The sequence below is a fragment of the Dromiciops gliroides genome, chromosome 2, assembly GCF_019393635.1.
Source record: "Dromiciops gliroides isolate mDroGli1 chromosome 2, mDroGli1.pri, whole genome shotgun sequence".
Taxonomy (NCBI): domain Eukaryota; kingdom Metazoa; phylum Chordata; class Mammalia; order Microbiotheria; family Microbiotheriidae; genus Dromiciops; species Dromiciops gliroides.
This window is the reverse complement of record NC_057862.1, coordinates 170,250,981-170,267,120: the sequence shown is the minus strand read 5'-3', so window position 1 is coordinate 170,267,120 and position 16,140 is coordinate 170,250,981. Positions and strand designations below refer to the sequence as shown.

At 35.6% G+C, this 16,140-nt stretch overlaps 1 protein-coding gene across 1 annotated transcript in view; it reads right to left on the bottom strand.

The window, feature by feature from the left end:
- Positions 1 to 16,140, bottom strand: part of CEP152 (centrosomal protein 152) — a 75,234-nt gene that overhangs the window by 32,055 nt on the left and 27,039 nt on the right. Inside the window, exons 8-14 of the mRNA XM_043985629.1 lie at positions 15,650 to 15,854; positions 9,623 to 9,751; positions 8,862 to 8,971; positions 8,164 to 8,292; positions 7,883 to 8,018; positions 3,936 to 4,127; positions 911 to 1,192 (exon numbers count right to left, since the gene is read on the bottom strand). Coding sequence (XP_043841564.1) covers positions 911 to 1,192; positions 3,936 to 4,127; positions 7,883 to 8,018; positions 8,164 to 8,292; positions 8,862 to 8,971; positions 9,623 to 9,751; positions 15,650 to 15,854 — 1,183 coding nt within the window. The remainder of the gene's footprint in view (positions 1 to 910; positions 1,193 to 3,935; positions 4,128 to 7,882; positions 8,019 to 8,163; positions 8,293 to 8,861; positions 8,972 to 9,622; positions 9,752 to 15,649; positions 15,855 to 16,140) is intronic.

Genomic DNA, 16,140 nt, shown 5'->3' with positions numbered 1-16,140 from the left:
CATGGACAACTGTAGGGTTATGAAACTGAATGACTGGGAAGATGGTGTTTCCCTTAACAGAGATGAGAAGAAAGACAATTTTATCTTGGACAGGTTAAATTCAAAGTGCCAATGGGATATTATTGGTATAGCTACCTGCAAGACAGTTAGACATGTGGGACTGGAGTTTAGAAGATGGATTTGGGATCTGTGAGACCAGCAAGGGAGACAGAAGGTAGAAGAGAAGAGGGTACTGCATAGACCTTTGGAATGAATTCACACTTAAGGTGATGAATGATGATCCTCCAGAGAGTAGAAACCTCTAAGAGACAGCTATGTCAAAGGATACCAAGGGAAGAGAGAGGGTTAACTGGTATTAAAAACTGTAAAGAGGTCAAGGAGGATGAGGTCCATTCTAAGGAAAGAACATCAGATTTAACAGTTAAGGGGTGAAGAAACTCTTCTACCAAATGAAAGCTGGTACTTCTTCTACCATTTACAGTCTCAAGAGAGTTGCCACCTTCTCTACAATTTATAGTCTCAGGGTTACCTAGAGCACTGAGAGATTAAGTGACTGCATAGGATGATATGGTGAGTATGTGTAAAAAGCAAAAAGGCAAGGACTTAAGATCAGGTCTTTGGGGCTTTAAGAGCAACCCTGTCCACCATACCATGCTGCCTCTACACAAGCAACTATTAAGGACATACTATATATCACTTATTGGTAATTAATAAATTATAAAAATAAAATACTGAAAGCACAATTTTATAACCAATCAGAAACCATATAATATTATTTTCTCTTAGAAGCAGATTACAAAGTGGTCCAACCTTAATAAATTCACTTATCTCTAAGTCTCCAGCAACATTTAACAATGCAAAAAGTTCACAAATGCTAGAACAAAGAAGAACTTTATCATCTGCTTATTACCTGTTTGGTAATATTTTCATGGTATTGGGCCTCCATCTCTTTTTCTCGTTTTTTCAGAGCCTCTTTAATGGCCATTTCCTTCTCTTGCAGCACATCTTGCCGAATCTTCAACTGCTGCTCTTCAATCATTGCTTCCATCTCTTTCTTGGAAATTACATCTGGGGTGATTATTTGGTCAGTCTGGATGCCACAATCAAAAGTCTTCTTTTTCATTTCTTTTATAGTTTGATCCAGTTTAAACCGCCACTCCCTTTCTAACTGCTGAATAACTTTGTCTTTGATCTATGTTTTTGAAAGAAAAATTTTAGACAAGAAAAATCCTCAAATAAATAAGAGCCAGGATTGATATTTGTCAGCCAAAGGAACAACCACAGCTAATACATTTGAAAACCATCCTAGACAATGATTACACAAGGGCTAGGAATTTAACCAATGAAGATATAGTCTTAGAAACATTCTGAAAATTACTCTTTGACCTATCTTACTTCTAAAATGCAGACCACAACCCTTCCATGTTTTGGTAGATGGCACATCATAAATTGTTATAGCCAAAAAACACCAGCAGATCACTGATCTAATGAGCTCCCATGGATGAGTTTAACCTGTGAGTTCACTCATGGGTGTTCAACAATGCAGGTGATCAGACTATCTGAACTTGGTGGGTTGGCCCTTGAATGACAGATAGGGAGTCTATCTCAAAGCCTGTACTCTTAGCTTTTTCAATTTAGTAGTAACTGCTAAAGCTTGTACCCTACTGGCATAGCCTTCAAGATCCTAAGGTTACCTCCAAACCACACTGAGGCATTAACATAAAACTTTAATGGAGAATGACTCTCTAATCTATGCTAAAGAGACCTCAGAGCCCATCTAATCCAACTCCTTCAATCTCACAGAAGAAATACCTGAGGTTGCAAGGAGGTTAAGTTAAATGACTGGCCCAAGATCCCACTGATCATTTGGTAGCAAAGAAGGAAATAAAAACCACTTCATGATTCTAATGCTATCAAACCAGAATTTGCACAAGACTCTTCTTCTTTCTTTCATACTCCAGGATAGTTCAATCTTTTGAAAGGTTGTTAATTCTGATACTGCAAAGGTGGCATGGTAGAATGTGAAAATCTTTTGTTGTGAATGATGTTTACTACCAGCTACAAAAGGATTCTTTTCACACGTGTTGGCTAGTGTGGAATTCTACTGAGTGAATCATAGATGTGCTTCACTAAACCCATCCAAGGGGCTCATTAGTATAAACAAAAGAGCCTTGTTATAAAATTGCTGCACATGGTCCAGTAGTAATGACCTCATTAAGGCCAATCCTAAGCGAAGCTGGTCCTAGCCTGTTCAAATCCCTGAACTGCCCCCCCTCCCTTTTCCCCTTTATACCTCTCACTTAGCTTTTGCTCATATTTAGAGCCATTGCTGACCCTACCCACTAAGACTACCACTACCTTTTTCAGGTGTCTGGTTAAGTAATCTCATAAACTAAATGGAACTAAAGTAATAATGGGAAGAAAGATAACATTTTTATTTTAACTGGGTCCTTTAATATATTATTCTAAAGGAATGACTAATGGTCGTAATTTCAGTTGCCAAAATCAGGAAGGAGTGAGGGCGAGGGGAAGGATGATGGTACAGGGATGGAAAGAGATGGAACAAGATGGGTGGGGCCTTTGTGCTTCTCAAGGCACACCATGTAGGTGTATACTACAGGGTGGGCCAAAAGTCACAAATATTTAATAACTCCTTAATTTTTTTTTTAATTTAAAATACCATAGCATCATATATAGTATATAGAGGAAATGAATTTATATTACACGTGAAAAATCAAATCTTGTAAATCATGAAAAATAATGAAAAAATAAAGTTATTAGGACATCAGGCCCCTTCTTGACTTTTGGTCCACAGTGTATGTTTAGAGTTGGCCCTAACCCCTTTTAAAAAGAACTAATGGCTCTCGTATGCAAATAAACCTCCAGTGCCTTTCCATTATCTACAAATGGTGTCAAACAAATAGAAACTGGGACTACTAAACCATAAACAGGATCCTTGGGGCTGCAAATTGACTTAGAAAACCAAATTTTAACATTATGTTCTCTTCTATTTTTATTTGTTAAATTTTTCCCAATTATATTTTAATTTGGTTCCAGCTGCACTTAGGAGTTTTGGGCTTCATGTGTGATACCTCTGATCTACAGTATATAGCCTAAACTTCTTCACCTAGCATTCAAGCCTCTCCCCATCATTTGGCCCCAACCTATCTATTAGACCCCCAAATTTATGCACTTTATACTACAGTCAAGAATTACTTGATGTTCCCTTATTACACTCTTTCAATTTCCACCTCTGTGCCTTTCCTGAACTGAAGCTATCTCCTTCTTCTACCTCAGCCACAACCCAGATTCACCATCCAGTTCTTTCCCATCCCTCAAGGCACAATTAAAATACCATCTCTATAAAGGCTTTTTGTGGTCTCCCTCCCCTAGTCTCAGTCCCAGTCAGAAATATTTCCCTCTTCTGCTCATAGGCCTTTTTTTACCTCTCTTATGACATTCAATATCAGTGTATTGTATCACAGTTATTGGTGTATCAATCTTATCTCTTAGACTTGAAGCTTTGTAAGAGAATGGACTGTGAAATTTTCTTCCTAGTATTCATTACCTCCTTAGCAGTGGATACTTAATATTTGTTGAATGAATGAAAAGCTAGGCCACTGGTTTATGTTCAGTGGTCTAAAAGGGGTTAAGTATAGCCTTGCTGTTATCTAAGTGGGATTAAGAAATCTTGAAAGAAGAAATGGACAAAATAGGACTAATGTGATTAAATAATACAACAATTATCATAGCTCTCTTCAACTCACAGACTATGTTAGTATCCTGGCTCTAAGAATTAAATTTAGTAAGCAGTTGAATATTTATACACTTGGCAAACAAAGTCCCCTGTCTGTTTTAGGAAGGTTAGTCTAAATAGATCATTCAACAGCACATTTTTTAACATAGCAACTGAAAAGATATATTAAAGCCCACACCTCTTTCTGTTCGTTCTCCCACTGCGTTTTGGCTAAGATTACTTCATTTTCAATTTTCTGTTTAACATCAGTTTCTTTTTCTTTCAGCCACTGGCTCTTTGCTGCCGTAATGGTGCATTTGAGTTTTTCTTCAAGGTCTACCTTGAGTTTGCTTAGATCCTCCTCCTTTTCTTCTAAAAGTTGTTTCTTGAGCTAAGCAAAATCCAAGTAAATAATTCAACACAACACTATTACTCTGTAGGTTAAGCTTATTAAGCTAACTATATGCAGGACAGGGGGCAGCTAGATGGCGCAGTGGATAAAGCACTGGCCCTGGATTCAGGAGTACCTGAGTTCAAATCCGGCCTCAGACACTTAACACTTACTAGCTGTGTGACCCCGGGCAAGTCACTTAACCCCAATTGCCTCACCAAAAAAAAAAAAAAAACCCTATATGCAGGACATAATGGCATTAGAGGGTCATGATTTGCATTTTAGGTTGCTGCATTAAAAGAGAGAAATACTCATCTCTATATAAGTAAATCATATGTGCAGTGAAGACTTACAAAAAAAAAGTTTTGTAAAATAAATGATTTTGCATGGCAATTTTACATTGTTGATTTTGTTCTAACAACTTTACAGGTAGCATAGCCAACACCCCTTCCCTTCCTAATGCTTTCACTTCTCCCCAGTATAGTTTGTTTCCTTTTTCTACACTTAACTAAAATTAAAGCTTCTAAAAGACCCAAGGGTTATTTCCCAAAATTAGAATGGTAGGAAGGAATAGCCCGGGGGAAAAGAGGATTAAACTACAGAGACACTCAGTTTCTTCTTAAAAATAGTCATGGGTGGGGGCAGCGAGGTGGCTCAGTGGATAGAGCACAGGGTCTGAATTCAGGAGGACCTGAGTTCAAGTCTGGCCTCAGACACTTGACACTTACTAGCTGTGTGACCCTGGGCAAGTCACTTAACCTTCATTGCCCTGCAAAAAAAAAAAAAGAAAGAAAAAGAAAAGAAAAAAAGGGGGAAGATTGTCATGGGTGGCAAAGTGGAAGAAATGTGAAAAGGAGGCAAAATTAAGTAAATAAATATGGCAATTCAAAACATTAAAGGTGTTATGTAACCTATTTCCCTGTAAAATAAATGACAGTGGAGTTAGTGGAGTTTCCTTGTATTTTTGGTAGAGTGGGAAGAGGAGAGGCTGAGCTGTAGATGCAAACTCTACTTAATACTCTATCAAGGGACACCTACTCTTCAACTCCATTCACCTCATATCATATCTTAAACATCCTTCATTACTTCTACCAGGAAAATTCACCCAGATACCAGAAAGCCCGACAAAATACGACATAAAATGATCCAGGATTTTGGAGATTGGTAAAGGGTGGGACTATCTCCTTGCCAAAACCAAATATATCTTGTGTTCTCAAACGCAATTCTGGTCATATCACTCCTTTTTTCAAAGACATTTCACGGCTGAAGAATAAAAGTCAAAGTTTGAATAAAATTCATAACATTCAAGGCTCTCAATATTTTGCCCCAAACTATGTGTGCTGCCTTTGGTCCCCTTTCCCATTACATATACTAGCTTAGTCAAACAGCCATAATTTCCTAAACATGCTTTACACCTTTGCTGCTCTCCTTCTCTGTAAGCCTCCTTCATAAGCCTATCTATTATTCAACCCTGAGCTAAAATGCCACGTTCTATGAAAACTTCCCTAATCTCCACTGCCCTCTTGTTATGCCAATTCTTTTCCCTAAACTGCCAAAGAACTTTTTGTATCTCTTATGTCACTCACTATATTCTACCTCATATATAGTATCCTCCTAGCTAATATTTAAAACTTTAAAATTAATTTTTTTTAAATTTCAATTAACAACCATTTCTAATCTTTCTATCACTTCTCTCCACTTCCTAGAAGAAAAATAATCTCTCTAACAAATACGCATAGTCAAGTAAAACAAAGTTCCAACACTGGCCCTGTCCAAAAATGTATGTCTTATTATTCATGTTAAGTCCAACCTTTCTTCCAGGACAGGGATTAACAATCCTCATTGCCAGTCTTCTGGAATTATGATTTGTGATTGTTAAGCCTCTTGAGATAGAAGCTGTGTTTCGTTCAACTTCATGTTGCCCACAAGGCTTTTCACTTAAAGGCATTTGATGCATGTTTGCTGAACCAAGTCCCAAACTCTCAAAGACTGGAAATGTTATTTATAAGCAAAATATAGCTAACAAGACTCCACCTACAATGTACTTTAGCTAGCCCCTATAATTAATTAAAATGGAGATTTACCTGCGGTTTTTGAAGAACTAATACCTGCTATTATTTGACCAGAAGTGTATAAATGCATGCACAAAAACACACAGCCTATTAAATGTTATTTATTAGCAACGGACCTACTGAAAGACTTCATTTTATAATCAATTAAATGCTCCTCCTCTTTCAACAAATAGAAAAATATCCTGGGAAAAGAAATGATTTAAAAAAAAATCACTCCTACATATTTGCCAGCTGTTATGCTCCAAAAAATAAGCAAACTAGAAATCATCTTCCCATTTTAATTTCTAAAACAGATCTGAAAGCTGAAGCCCCTAGCTTCCAAGTAGCTTAAGACATCATTCTAACATTCAAAGAGGCAACACTAATTAAAATAAGTAATTTTGGAAGTTATTTACCATATATTATATACACAATATGTTCTTCGATATATTCATCTTTATTTTAAAAGAAACCAAAATATAAACCAAAATTTCTAACTTGCTCATTAGACATACTTTTAAAAGTTGCCATACCAATGATCTGCCTTAATATAGTTTCATAAGCCAGAAATCCTTCCAGATGGCATCTGTTCAAACCTTCAACAAAATTCCTAATTCCTTCATGAATTCCCAAAGTGAACTCTGCAGGTTGGTTCAAAAATGCAAGGAAGCAAGAGACTGCTGTCTGAATGAGAACCTCAGCTACTTCAGGGAGGTGAAAAGGGGATGCCATTTCATCTGATGAATTTACTGCTTGAAACTAACCAAGAACAACTTGAGAATATCAAGAGGAGAGCTATTGCACTTCTGCTACCAGCTTGGATAAAAAAGCTGATATGGGGGGCAGCTAGGTGGCGCAGTGGATAGAGCACCAGCCCTGGAATCAGGAGTACCTGAGTTCAAATCCGGACTCAGACTCTTAACACTTACTAGCTGTGTGACCCTGGGCAAGTCACTTAACCCCAATTGCCTAACTTAAAAAAAAAAAAAAAGCTGATATGACAAGATCCTACCATCCACCTAGCTCTAGCCCAAGATAAACCAAGTTGTCCACAGGAATGAAAAGGGAGGAGAGAACAGGAGAACAGACTGTAAAAAGGCTTCTTGAAGGAGATCATAATTAATACTTTGCTATCACTTCCTTTTTTCCCATAATTCTTTATTCATAATACTTATCACATCTACTGATGAAAGCCTGGGCTTATATAATAACTCCTCCCCCAACCCCTGCAGTAGAAAAAGAAAAATCAAAGAGTCAGAGAGTAGAATATTTCAAGGATCTTTAAAGATGGTTTTTATGCAATGGCAAGCAGAAGTAGGGAGGAGTTCTGGATGGTCTCCTGAATGGTCCAAAATAAAAGTCCATGAAGTCTCCTGACCTGAAGTACCCATGGTCAGAAAAATCTGAGAACCACCATTCACCTATCTTTGAGACTTGTTCCCCCTAAGAAAAAAACCTGTTTAAAGGATAATTCTATTATAAGTAGACCCAATTTTCCATTGATGTTTCAATGGATTTAAAGCTTTACTTCCAATATTGTTGAAATACAGATCATTAAAGCTCAGCAGGGAATAAAATGAGCTCTACATTTACTTTTCCCTTCTCATAGAAAGGTAGGAAGATCGAGGATTTGAATAAAAGTACTCTGAGTTCTTTCTTGTAATGAGCACTATGACAGAAACAGGGCATTAACTTGCAGCATACCATCTCTTCCTTAGTCTGCTGCTCTTTCTCAACAGACTTCCTTATGGTGGCCTCCAGGTTGTCTTTTTCTTTGCAAACTGACAGGTAGCACTCTTGTACAGCTGCCATCTCTTTATTCACCTTATCTAAGTCAGCTCTTGATAACACAAATAGAAAAGAAAATGTTTCATTCAGAAAAATCAATTATGATATTTCTTTATTTTTATCTTTTTTTGTTAATTAAGAAGCAATAGCAGCTTTGATGTGTAGATATAAAAACAGCAAACTTTTGTTTTCCTTACCTAAGTTGCAAACGATTTGATTCATAAACTTCAAAGAGCTGTTGTTTTTCTAAAGCATGCTTTGCTAAAAGGCTCTCACGTATTTGGTTCTTCATAGCCTCATGGTGCTGTTGAAAAGTTCTCTCACACCTAGCAATGGAAAGCAATTGTCTAAATTCCTAAGACTACAAAAACCTAAAAAAACCACATTCATATCGAACTTTAAAAAGGTTCTTTTCTCCTTTCACAGCCTTTCCCTCTAATATAATTAGTTACAATTAAAGTTCGGTCTATTTTTCTTTCATTAAAATGACAAGCAATAAAAAAGACTAGACTAGAAACTAGAAGACCTATAACTCAGTCCTGGTTCTACCATTTAACTGTAACACTATATAAATGTAGGGAATTATTGAAATGATAAAATTGTTTCTACAGGAAAATGTATGACAAATTCCAACTAGGAATGCCAGGAACACATCTTGCTCTTGTGTCATAATCTCAATGACCAGAGCCTTCTATCTCTCACATCCACTGAAGAGAGGGGAGAAGGGAACTTTGGTGAATTCTGTTCACTGAGATCTGGTAGGTGAGTTAAAAGTGGCCATTTACACATAAAGGTTGCTAAGGTGGGTTGTTCATAAAGAGGCCTATCCATTCAATCTTTTAGTCAAAATAGTTTGAAACTGAAAACAGTTATCAGGCCCCTACAGTGCATTTACCTATCCACTGTTTCTTGTTTATCACGGTCAAAATCTTGCACCATTTGTCTCATTTGGCTACATAAATCCTGGTTTGTATTTTTTAGTTTTTCTTCAGTTGCTTTAAGTTCCTGGAAACAAAAAACAAACAAATAAACAAAAAATACTCAAGGAAAAGACATTTGACTCTGTGTTTAATTTTGTTTCCTTTTCTGTATTCTTCACCCTTCGCTTATCCTTGCATAGCATATATTTACAGAATATCATCCAAATAATGAGATATCTCTCTTAGCAGCTTGTAAAGATGGACTATGGCTATCTACATAAATGGTATTATTTCCCAATTTAAGCTCTATGAGGGCAGGGCAATGTTCTCTCCAAACTCTGTGTGTCATTTAAGACCTAAAAGAATAGTTATTTTATGTGCAGTTATTATAATACATTTGCTGATTTGAATTGAGGCTTTTATGCAGGGCAGTCTAAGTTTATTTCTGAGGCACACGGATAATGTTAGAAGAAGTGCTTTAAAAATTTGCATTTATTTTAGAATTATGTGGTAGTATTTAATCAGAACACTTTGGCTAAATCACTAAAGAGATGGGAAGTTGGAATTTAACTTAATTATGTCCATTTAAGTTATAAATTAGTTCCCTAGCCAGAAAGTAAGGGAAGATAACTAGATTCAAGCCTTATAATCCTAAGTGCTATCATTAAATTCAATTCTCCTCTCTTACCTGAAAATTTTGAAGTCTTAACAAAATATAACAAAAGATTAAAATCACCTCATTTTCCTGTTGTAAAGTTTGGATTTCACTTTTAAGTCGTAGAATATCTTCTTTGACTGTTTTATCATAAACAGAAGAGTCATGCCATAATCGATTAGGTGATTTTTCCACATTGATTGTTTTAGTCTAAAAATAGATTACCATCATAACATGTAAGAGTTTTAAGAAGCATAATAAACCCTCCTCATCCTACACCTTGCTCCCCCCCATGTAGTTTATATCTATTTCATCTCTTCCTCTCCAAAATCCTTATTTCTCCCCTAAAGAGGATGATCTGTACACCTGAATTCATAAGTGAAAAGACAAAGATAAGAGTTTTATCTTAGCCCTAATGGGGAAGGTAAATCTTAGAATTCAGTCACCATCACCAGTTGTGAAACTCAAGGTACATATTAATAACTCATCTAAGAAAGGCTAGCTCTTCATTTTTTCTGAGCTACTATACAATTTGCCTTTGACCAAAAAAATCAATTTTTAATTCTCCCCAGCTAGTAGCCAAAATGGCAACAACTAATATGTTAGATGTGAATGACTGTAATAAATGGTATATTGGATCAATAGAGGTCACAGAATGTATTTGCTGCTGAGAAAGCTGTGAAGAGACTAAGGCAATGTTTAAAAAGTGTTCTGTATTCCCGTATGTGCTTGTTTTGGGGAGTACCTACACTAAAAAGGGTAACAAAAGATGCTCTAAGCCCCAGAAAACTGACAGTGCTTCCTAAAAGAAGCTGAAAGGGGTTTGCCAATAGTCCCTATGTCTAATTAAACAATCCTTAATGTAATTTTGAGATCTACAGATGAAAGGGGTAGTTGGAAGGAATGAGAACAAAGGGGAGACATGAGAAACCCTATACATTTTCCAACTGAAGGAAGGTCATAGGAACTAGAGGGGCCTAGTTAGTCACCACCATCCTGTTTATGAATTTAAAAGGATATATGAAACAAGACAACAAGATTATAGTTCTGCTATGGTGCTTAATTTTGATAAGTTATAATTGGTAATGCCCAAATCACAGAGACACAACTAATTTGGCCTAAGTTAAAGCTACAGTAGAATTGGGATCTGGCTGAGACATTAAAGTTTCAAGTATTAATTTCAATTAAGAATGTGTCCTGGGGGATAAAGTACCAGCCCTGGATTTCAGGAGGACCTGAGTTCAAATCTAGTCTCAGACACTGGACACCTACTAGCTGTATGACCCTGGGGAAGTCACTTAACCCCAATTGCCTCACCAAAAAAAAAAAAAAATCCTAATAGGTTAAAACTGAATGTATATCAAATTGATGTCAAATAGAAATAAGCAAATTTAAGGATGTACATTTAGGTGACAGAAAACACTAAAAGTACATAAATTATTACTTATATATCTTATTAATATAATCTCTTATTTATATCCTCTAATATCCTCCTCCAATGCATCATCATAGAGATGACTTAGTCTAGAAAGTTGGTCACAAGGTGATATTTTTTAGGTTTTTTTGTCCCTAACACCTGATAAAAATTGTCTAAAAAGACATGGAAAGGTTAAGAGCTGTATACATGGAAGAACTAAACCACTAAAATAAAAGTCTTTGAAACACAGTCTATACAAATACATACATGTGCACACATATCATTTTTAACTACAAACCTTTACAAATATCTTCTAATAATGTTCATTACAATTATATAAAGTAGTGTAGCACATTATTACTATTATGAGCATTTTACAGAAAAGGAAACTAAGGCTCATAGATGTTAAGTGATTTCCCCAATGTCACATGGTTAGTAAATGATGAAACCAGGCCTAGAACTCAGGTTTTCTGGTTTCTAGCTGTTATTAGGTGGCACAGTAGACAGAATGCTGGGCTTGGAATCAGAAAGACCTGAGTTCAGATACAGTGTCAGATATTTACTAGCTGTATAACTTCTAGGCAAGTCACTTTACCTGCTAGACTCAGTTTCCTCATCTACAAAATGAGGATAAAATAGCACCCACCTCCCAGGGTGGTTATGAAGATAAAATGAGAAAATATTTTTAAAGTGCTTAGTGTAGTGCTTAAACTATAGTAGGCACTATATGAATAGCATCTGTTATTATCTTCCATTAGCTCAGAGAATAATATCTTGATTACTGTTTTTCAATATAATTAATTTCCTTTATCTTATGTTTTGTATTTTATGCATTTTAAAGCATTCTGAGGGGTCCCCCTAGGTTTCAGCAGACTACCAATGAGATCCATGATACAAAAAAAGTTCAGAACTTCTGCATTAAGCTGTGCTCCTGCTCTTACTCATTACTCCAGATATAAAAGTAACCACATAACTATGATAAAATAAGAGTTTAATTTTCTTCTACTCAGTGGATTACCCCCTTATGATTCTGTATGCTAGTAATTAAGAGCTCCCCCTTGTGGTAGCTCCTTAGCATTCTAGCCAGAGGCCCAAGAATACTTGAGTCTTTCATGAGGATCAGAAAAGAGTTCAAATCTAAACCTATAGTGAGTGGTAGTAATGCACAATGGTGCACAGAGAAAAACTTTGATAAATGTTTTTCTACTGATTATACCTTGACCAAATATCTACACCTCATTGTTGGGCATAGGTGAATGAGTACCAACATGGTATATGAAAGAAAGCATGATCTACCTGAAAAGAATAGCAGGTTTGGGAGTTGGAAGACTTGTGTCAGAATTTAAGCTCCATAACTTATTATCTATGTGAACACTGAGCAAGTAACTTATCCTCTGAGAGAATGTTTCTTTACCTAAATGGGATAATACCTAATAAATGGGATAATACCTTCTTTACCTAAATGGGTTGTCCCCCAAAAGTCTTACTGAATTTTTAAGCTCTACATTCAACAGTGGGATGTAATGCTACAAATTTGGCAACAACAAGCTTGATCTTTTTTAAAATATGCCATACACCACAGAGGAAGAAACTCAACTGCATAAGGACTGCAGGCAAGTCATTTAATCCATCTGGAGTCTCTTAAGTTTCCTATCTGAAATGTAGACTAGACAAAATGATCATTAAGGTCTCTTCACAGTTTTAAATTCTATTATGACACTACTGAGAACTTCTTTCTCAACTGGTAAAACTAGAGAAATACAAGATTTCAGGGATGAAATTAACATCATATTCAAGAAAATTTTTAATTCAACAAATATTTAGTAATCACCTGCTTTGTACAAAGTACTATATATGCTAAGTACTTAGAATATATATATATATATATATATATATATATAAAGACCAAACCCCCGCCAAAACCCCCAAAAAACAAAAACAAAAAAACACCAGTCCCTACTCTTAAGGAGTATATTATACTTTGGCAATGGGGGTGGAGTGGAGGATATAATATGTTTACAGATAGGAAATATTAAATATATACATATATATAATAATAAAAATTTCAAGAGGGAGAGAACAAAAACTGGAGTGAATCAGGAAAAACTTCAGGTATCCTGAGCTGCACTATGAATCTAAGGGATCCTAAGAAGTGATAGTAATGAAGGAATGTATTACAGACATATAAGAAGGGGCAAAGGTAGGAAATATAATCTCAGGTACAAAAAAACAGCTAATATACCAATCTGTTGGAAAGGAGAGTGTGTGAAGCAAAGTAAAATAAAACTGGAGAGTTAAGAACCAGATAACTTAAGACCTTAAATGCCAGGTTGAGAGATCATCAATACACTCCTGTAATATAATCATTCATTTCACAAAAACATTATTCAATGTTATAATTAGAACTGGACTTTTATTATTGCTAAACAAGTATCTCTTCAGACCAAAATCCTGATATTTCTCCAAAACAGAGAGCATAGTCTGTTATATTAGAACGAATGGTGGGTGTTCTGTTTCATCCACTCTTTCTAAGCAATGATATATATAGGCATTCTCTGCAAAGAGATCCTTTGTGATCAACAACATGTCATAAAAACACAATTATAAATTTCTATAATAATTTAAAATAGCAAAACTATGCTCTAATATCAAGTGTCATTGGTTCCATGAAGTCTTCCCGATTCTTATTTGAATGTGATCTCTTTCTTTCCCTATACCATTCTACCCCTGTTTTACTTGTACATATATCTCCCTCCATAATTAAATCATAATCTCCTTGAGGGCAGGGCTATCCATTTTTCATCTTAGTATCTTCAGCACCTAACAGTGCCTTTACATAATGTCGTTATTTAAGGAATGTTTGTTGACTTAAAGCTACACTAGGTTTTAGAATCAAAAGGCTTTGAGGATTGATTTAGATAGTCGTCTTGTATTTTAAAAAAAAATGTGGACTTTCCAGAAAAATTTTAATGGGGCACCTATTGAATATGGTTTCTTTATTCATTTTTCAGGATAAGAAGTCAAAAACGAGAAGTCTTGGGAAGATATAAAAGAGTTGAAAAGCGGAAGAAGTTCTTAGCCCATAAAACACCTCCTGGCTATAACTAAGTGTTGTTGTTATTCTTCAGTCATTCTAGTCGTGCCTGATTCTTTGTGACCCTATTTGGGATTTTCTTGGCAAAGATTCTGGAGAGATTTGCTATTTACTTCTCCAGCTCATTTTTTACAGGCAAAAAAAGGTTAGGTGACTTGGCCTGGATCACACAGCCAGTATCTGAAACTAAATTTGAACTCAAGTCTTTTGACTCTAGGACCTGAAGCTCTCTAGGACCACCTAGCTAGAGTATACCTGGCTGCCCCTATGACATAAGCAGATTGTTTTAAACCCTTCCCACCCCTTATAAAGCCTCATATTAAACAAACAAAAACTATACCAGGAGAGGATTCATCTGATTTATTACTCATTCAATCAGTTAATACACATTTATTAAGTATCTCCTATGTGCCTGGTACTATGCTAAGCCCGGGGGGGGGGGGGGGGAATACAAAAAAGAGGCCCCTTCCTATCTCCCCTTCAGCAATTTACAGGGTTGTTTTTTTAATGTCTTCCCCTAAGAGTGAGTTATTTAAAGTCTCTATTTCTTGTTTTGTTAGTTTGGGTATTTTATATTTTTATAGATACTTGCTGACTTCTGTAGGAGCATAATTCTATCATTCTTCTTAATTCAGTATTGAGAGTTTCTCATTCATTTAAAATTTTGGTCATTTGATTTTCTTCTCTTGATCAGTTTGACTAACACTTTTTTGGTTTTTGTTATTTTTTTTTTTAACAGTTCTTAGTAATGAAAAAAACTAGTAAAGATTCCTGAGGAGAGATAAATGAAAAATATTTCCATACTCCCTTATGGCAGTGGAAACTAGGGCAGAAAATTGAATTGTTAGAAATGGACCCATTATTGGATTTTTTAAATTATTGTTTTTCTTTGTCACAAAGGTCAAAGAAATCTTGGTATTGCAGGGGAGGAGGTGACTGTGATGTAAAATGAAATCAGGCCTCAATAAAATATTAAAAAAAAAAGAAAGAAAGAAATGGAGATGATAAATCCTTATATTACCCACCACTCCTCTATGGCTATGGATCACATAAAAATATATGTAACAGTGCTGTTTAAATATAAAAATAAATTTCAGCTTATTCTCCTCTTTCCCTCCAAAGCAAAAACACTATATAAATCTGGTACTTTCTTCACTGGGAGGAACTGTTACATAAATAGGGGAAGGGGCAAGGGGGTAGATTTAGAGACAATTCACTTTTGAGTTTTTCCTTGTGGAGGATGTATCAGAAGAACATCAAGGCAATTGGTCCTATGAAACTTGTTCTAAGACATAAAAACAGCTTTGTTATACAGAAGGTTTCCAGGTAAAACTACTCATATGTAATGGGATTTTACTTATATGGAATTGTGATGTAGGTGGCCAAAGATAAATGGAAGATATTCCTTTGTATCAAAATATTATCATTCCTTTCCATTACCAATAGAATTCACGGTATCAATTTAAGGGGAAAATGTTTTGTGATATATCAATCTGTACTTTATTTTTCTAATGTAACATAAAAGAATTTTATATGTAAAATGAGCAAAAGCTTATTTTTTAAATTGAGCATAAAATAGAAGCTTTTTTACACAAACCTCAAATTCACATTTTTCTTGAGATTTTTTCAGCTGACTGAGATCTTCTAGTTTTCTATGACAATCTTTGAGATCATTTTGTAACTGAGAAACCAGGCGGCGCTTCACTGTGTTGCTGGTCAGTAAACGTTGCAATTCAGATTTCAACCTCGAGATGACTTCATCTTTGGAAGGCTCTTCATTTGGGTCTGGTTTCTGCATAGTACTGTTGGAAAAATCATTTTTAACCCATTAGGTACAGTAAACGATGGTTGCTCCTTAAGTTCATCTAAAAAGAAGAGCAACGAACCCCTGCCTTAACCATGTATTATGAGATTTATTACATCTCTCTATTAACATTTTAACAGCAGATTTAACTTTATTTGTACATGGACACGTATAATAAATGTTCTCAAAATATTAGCCCACTCTAAGATAGGTTTCTTCTAAGTCATAGAATAGCCTATCCTCCAGCTCCCCCAGACACAGATGAACTAATCCTATTATCTTCA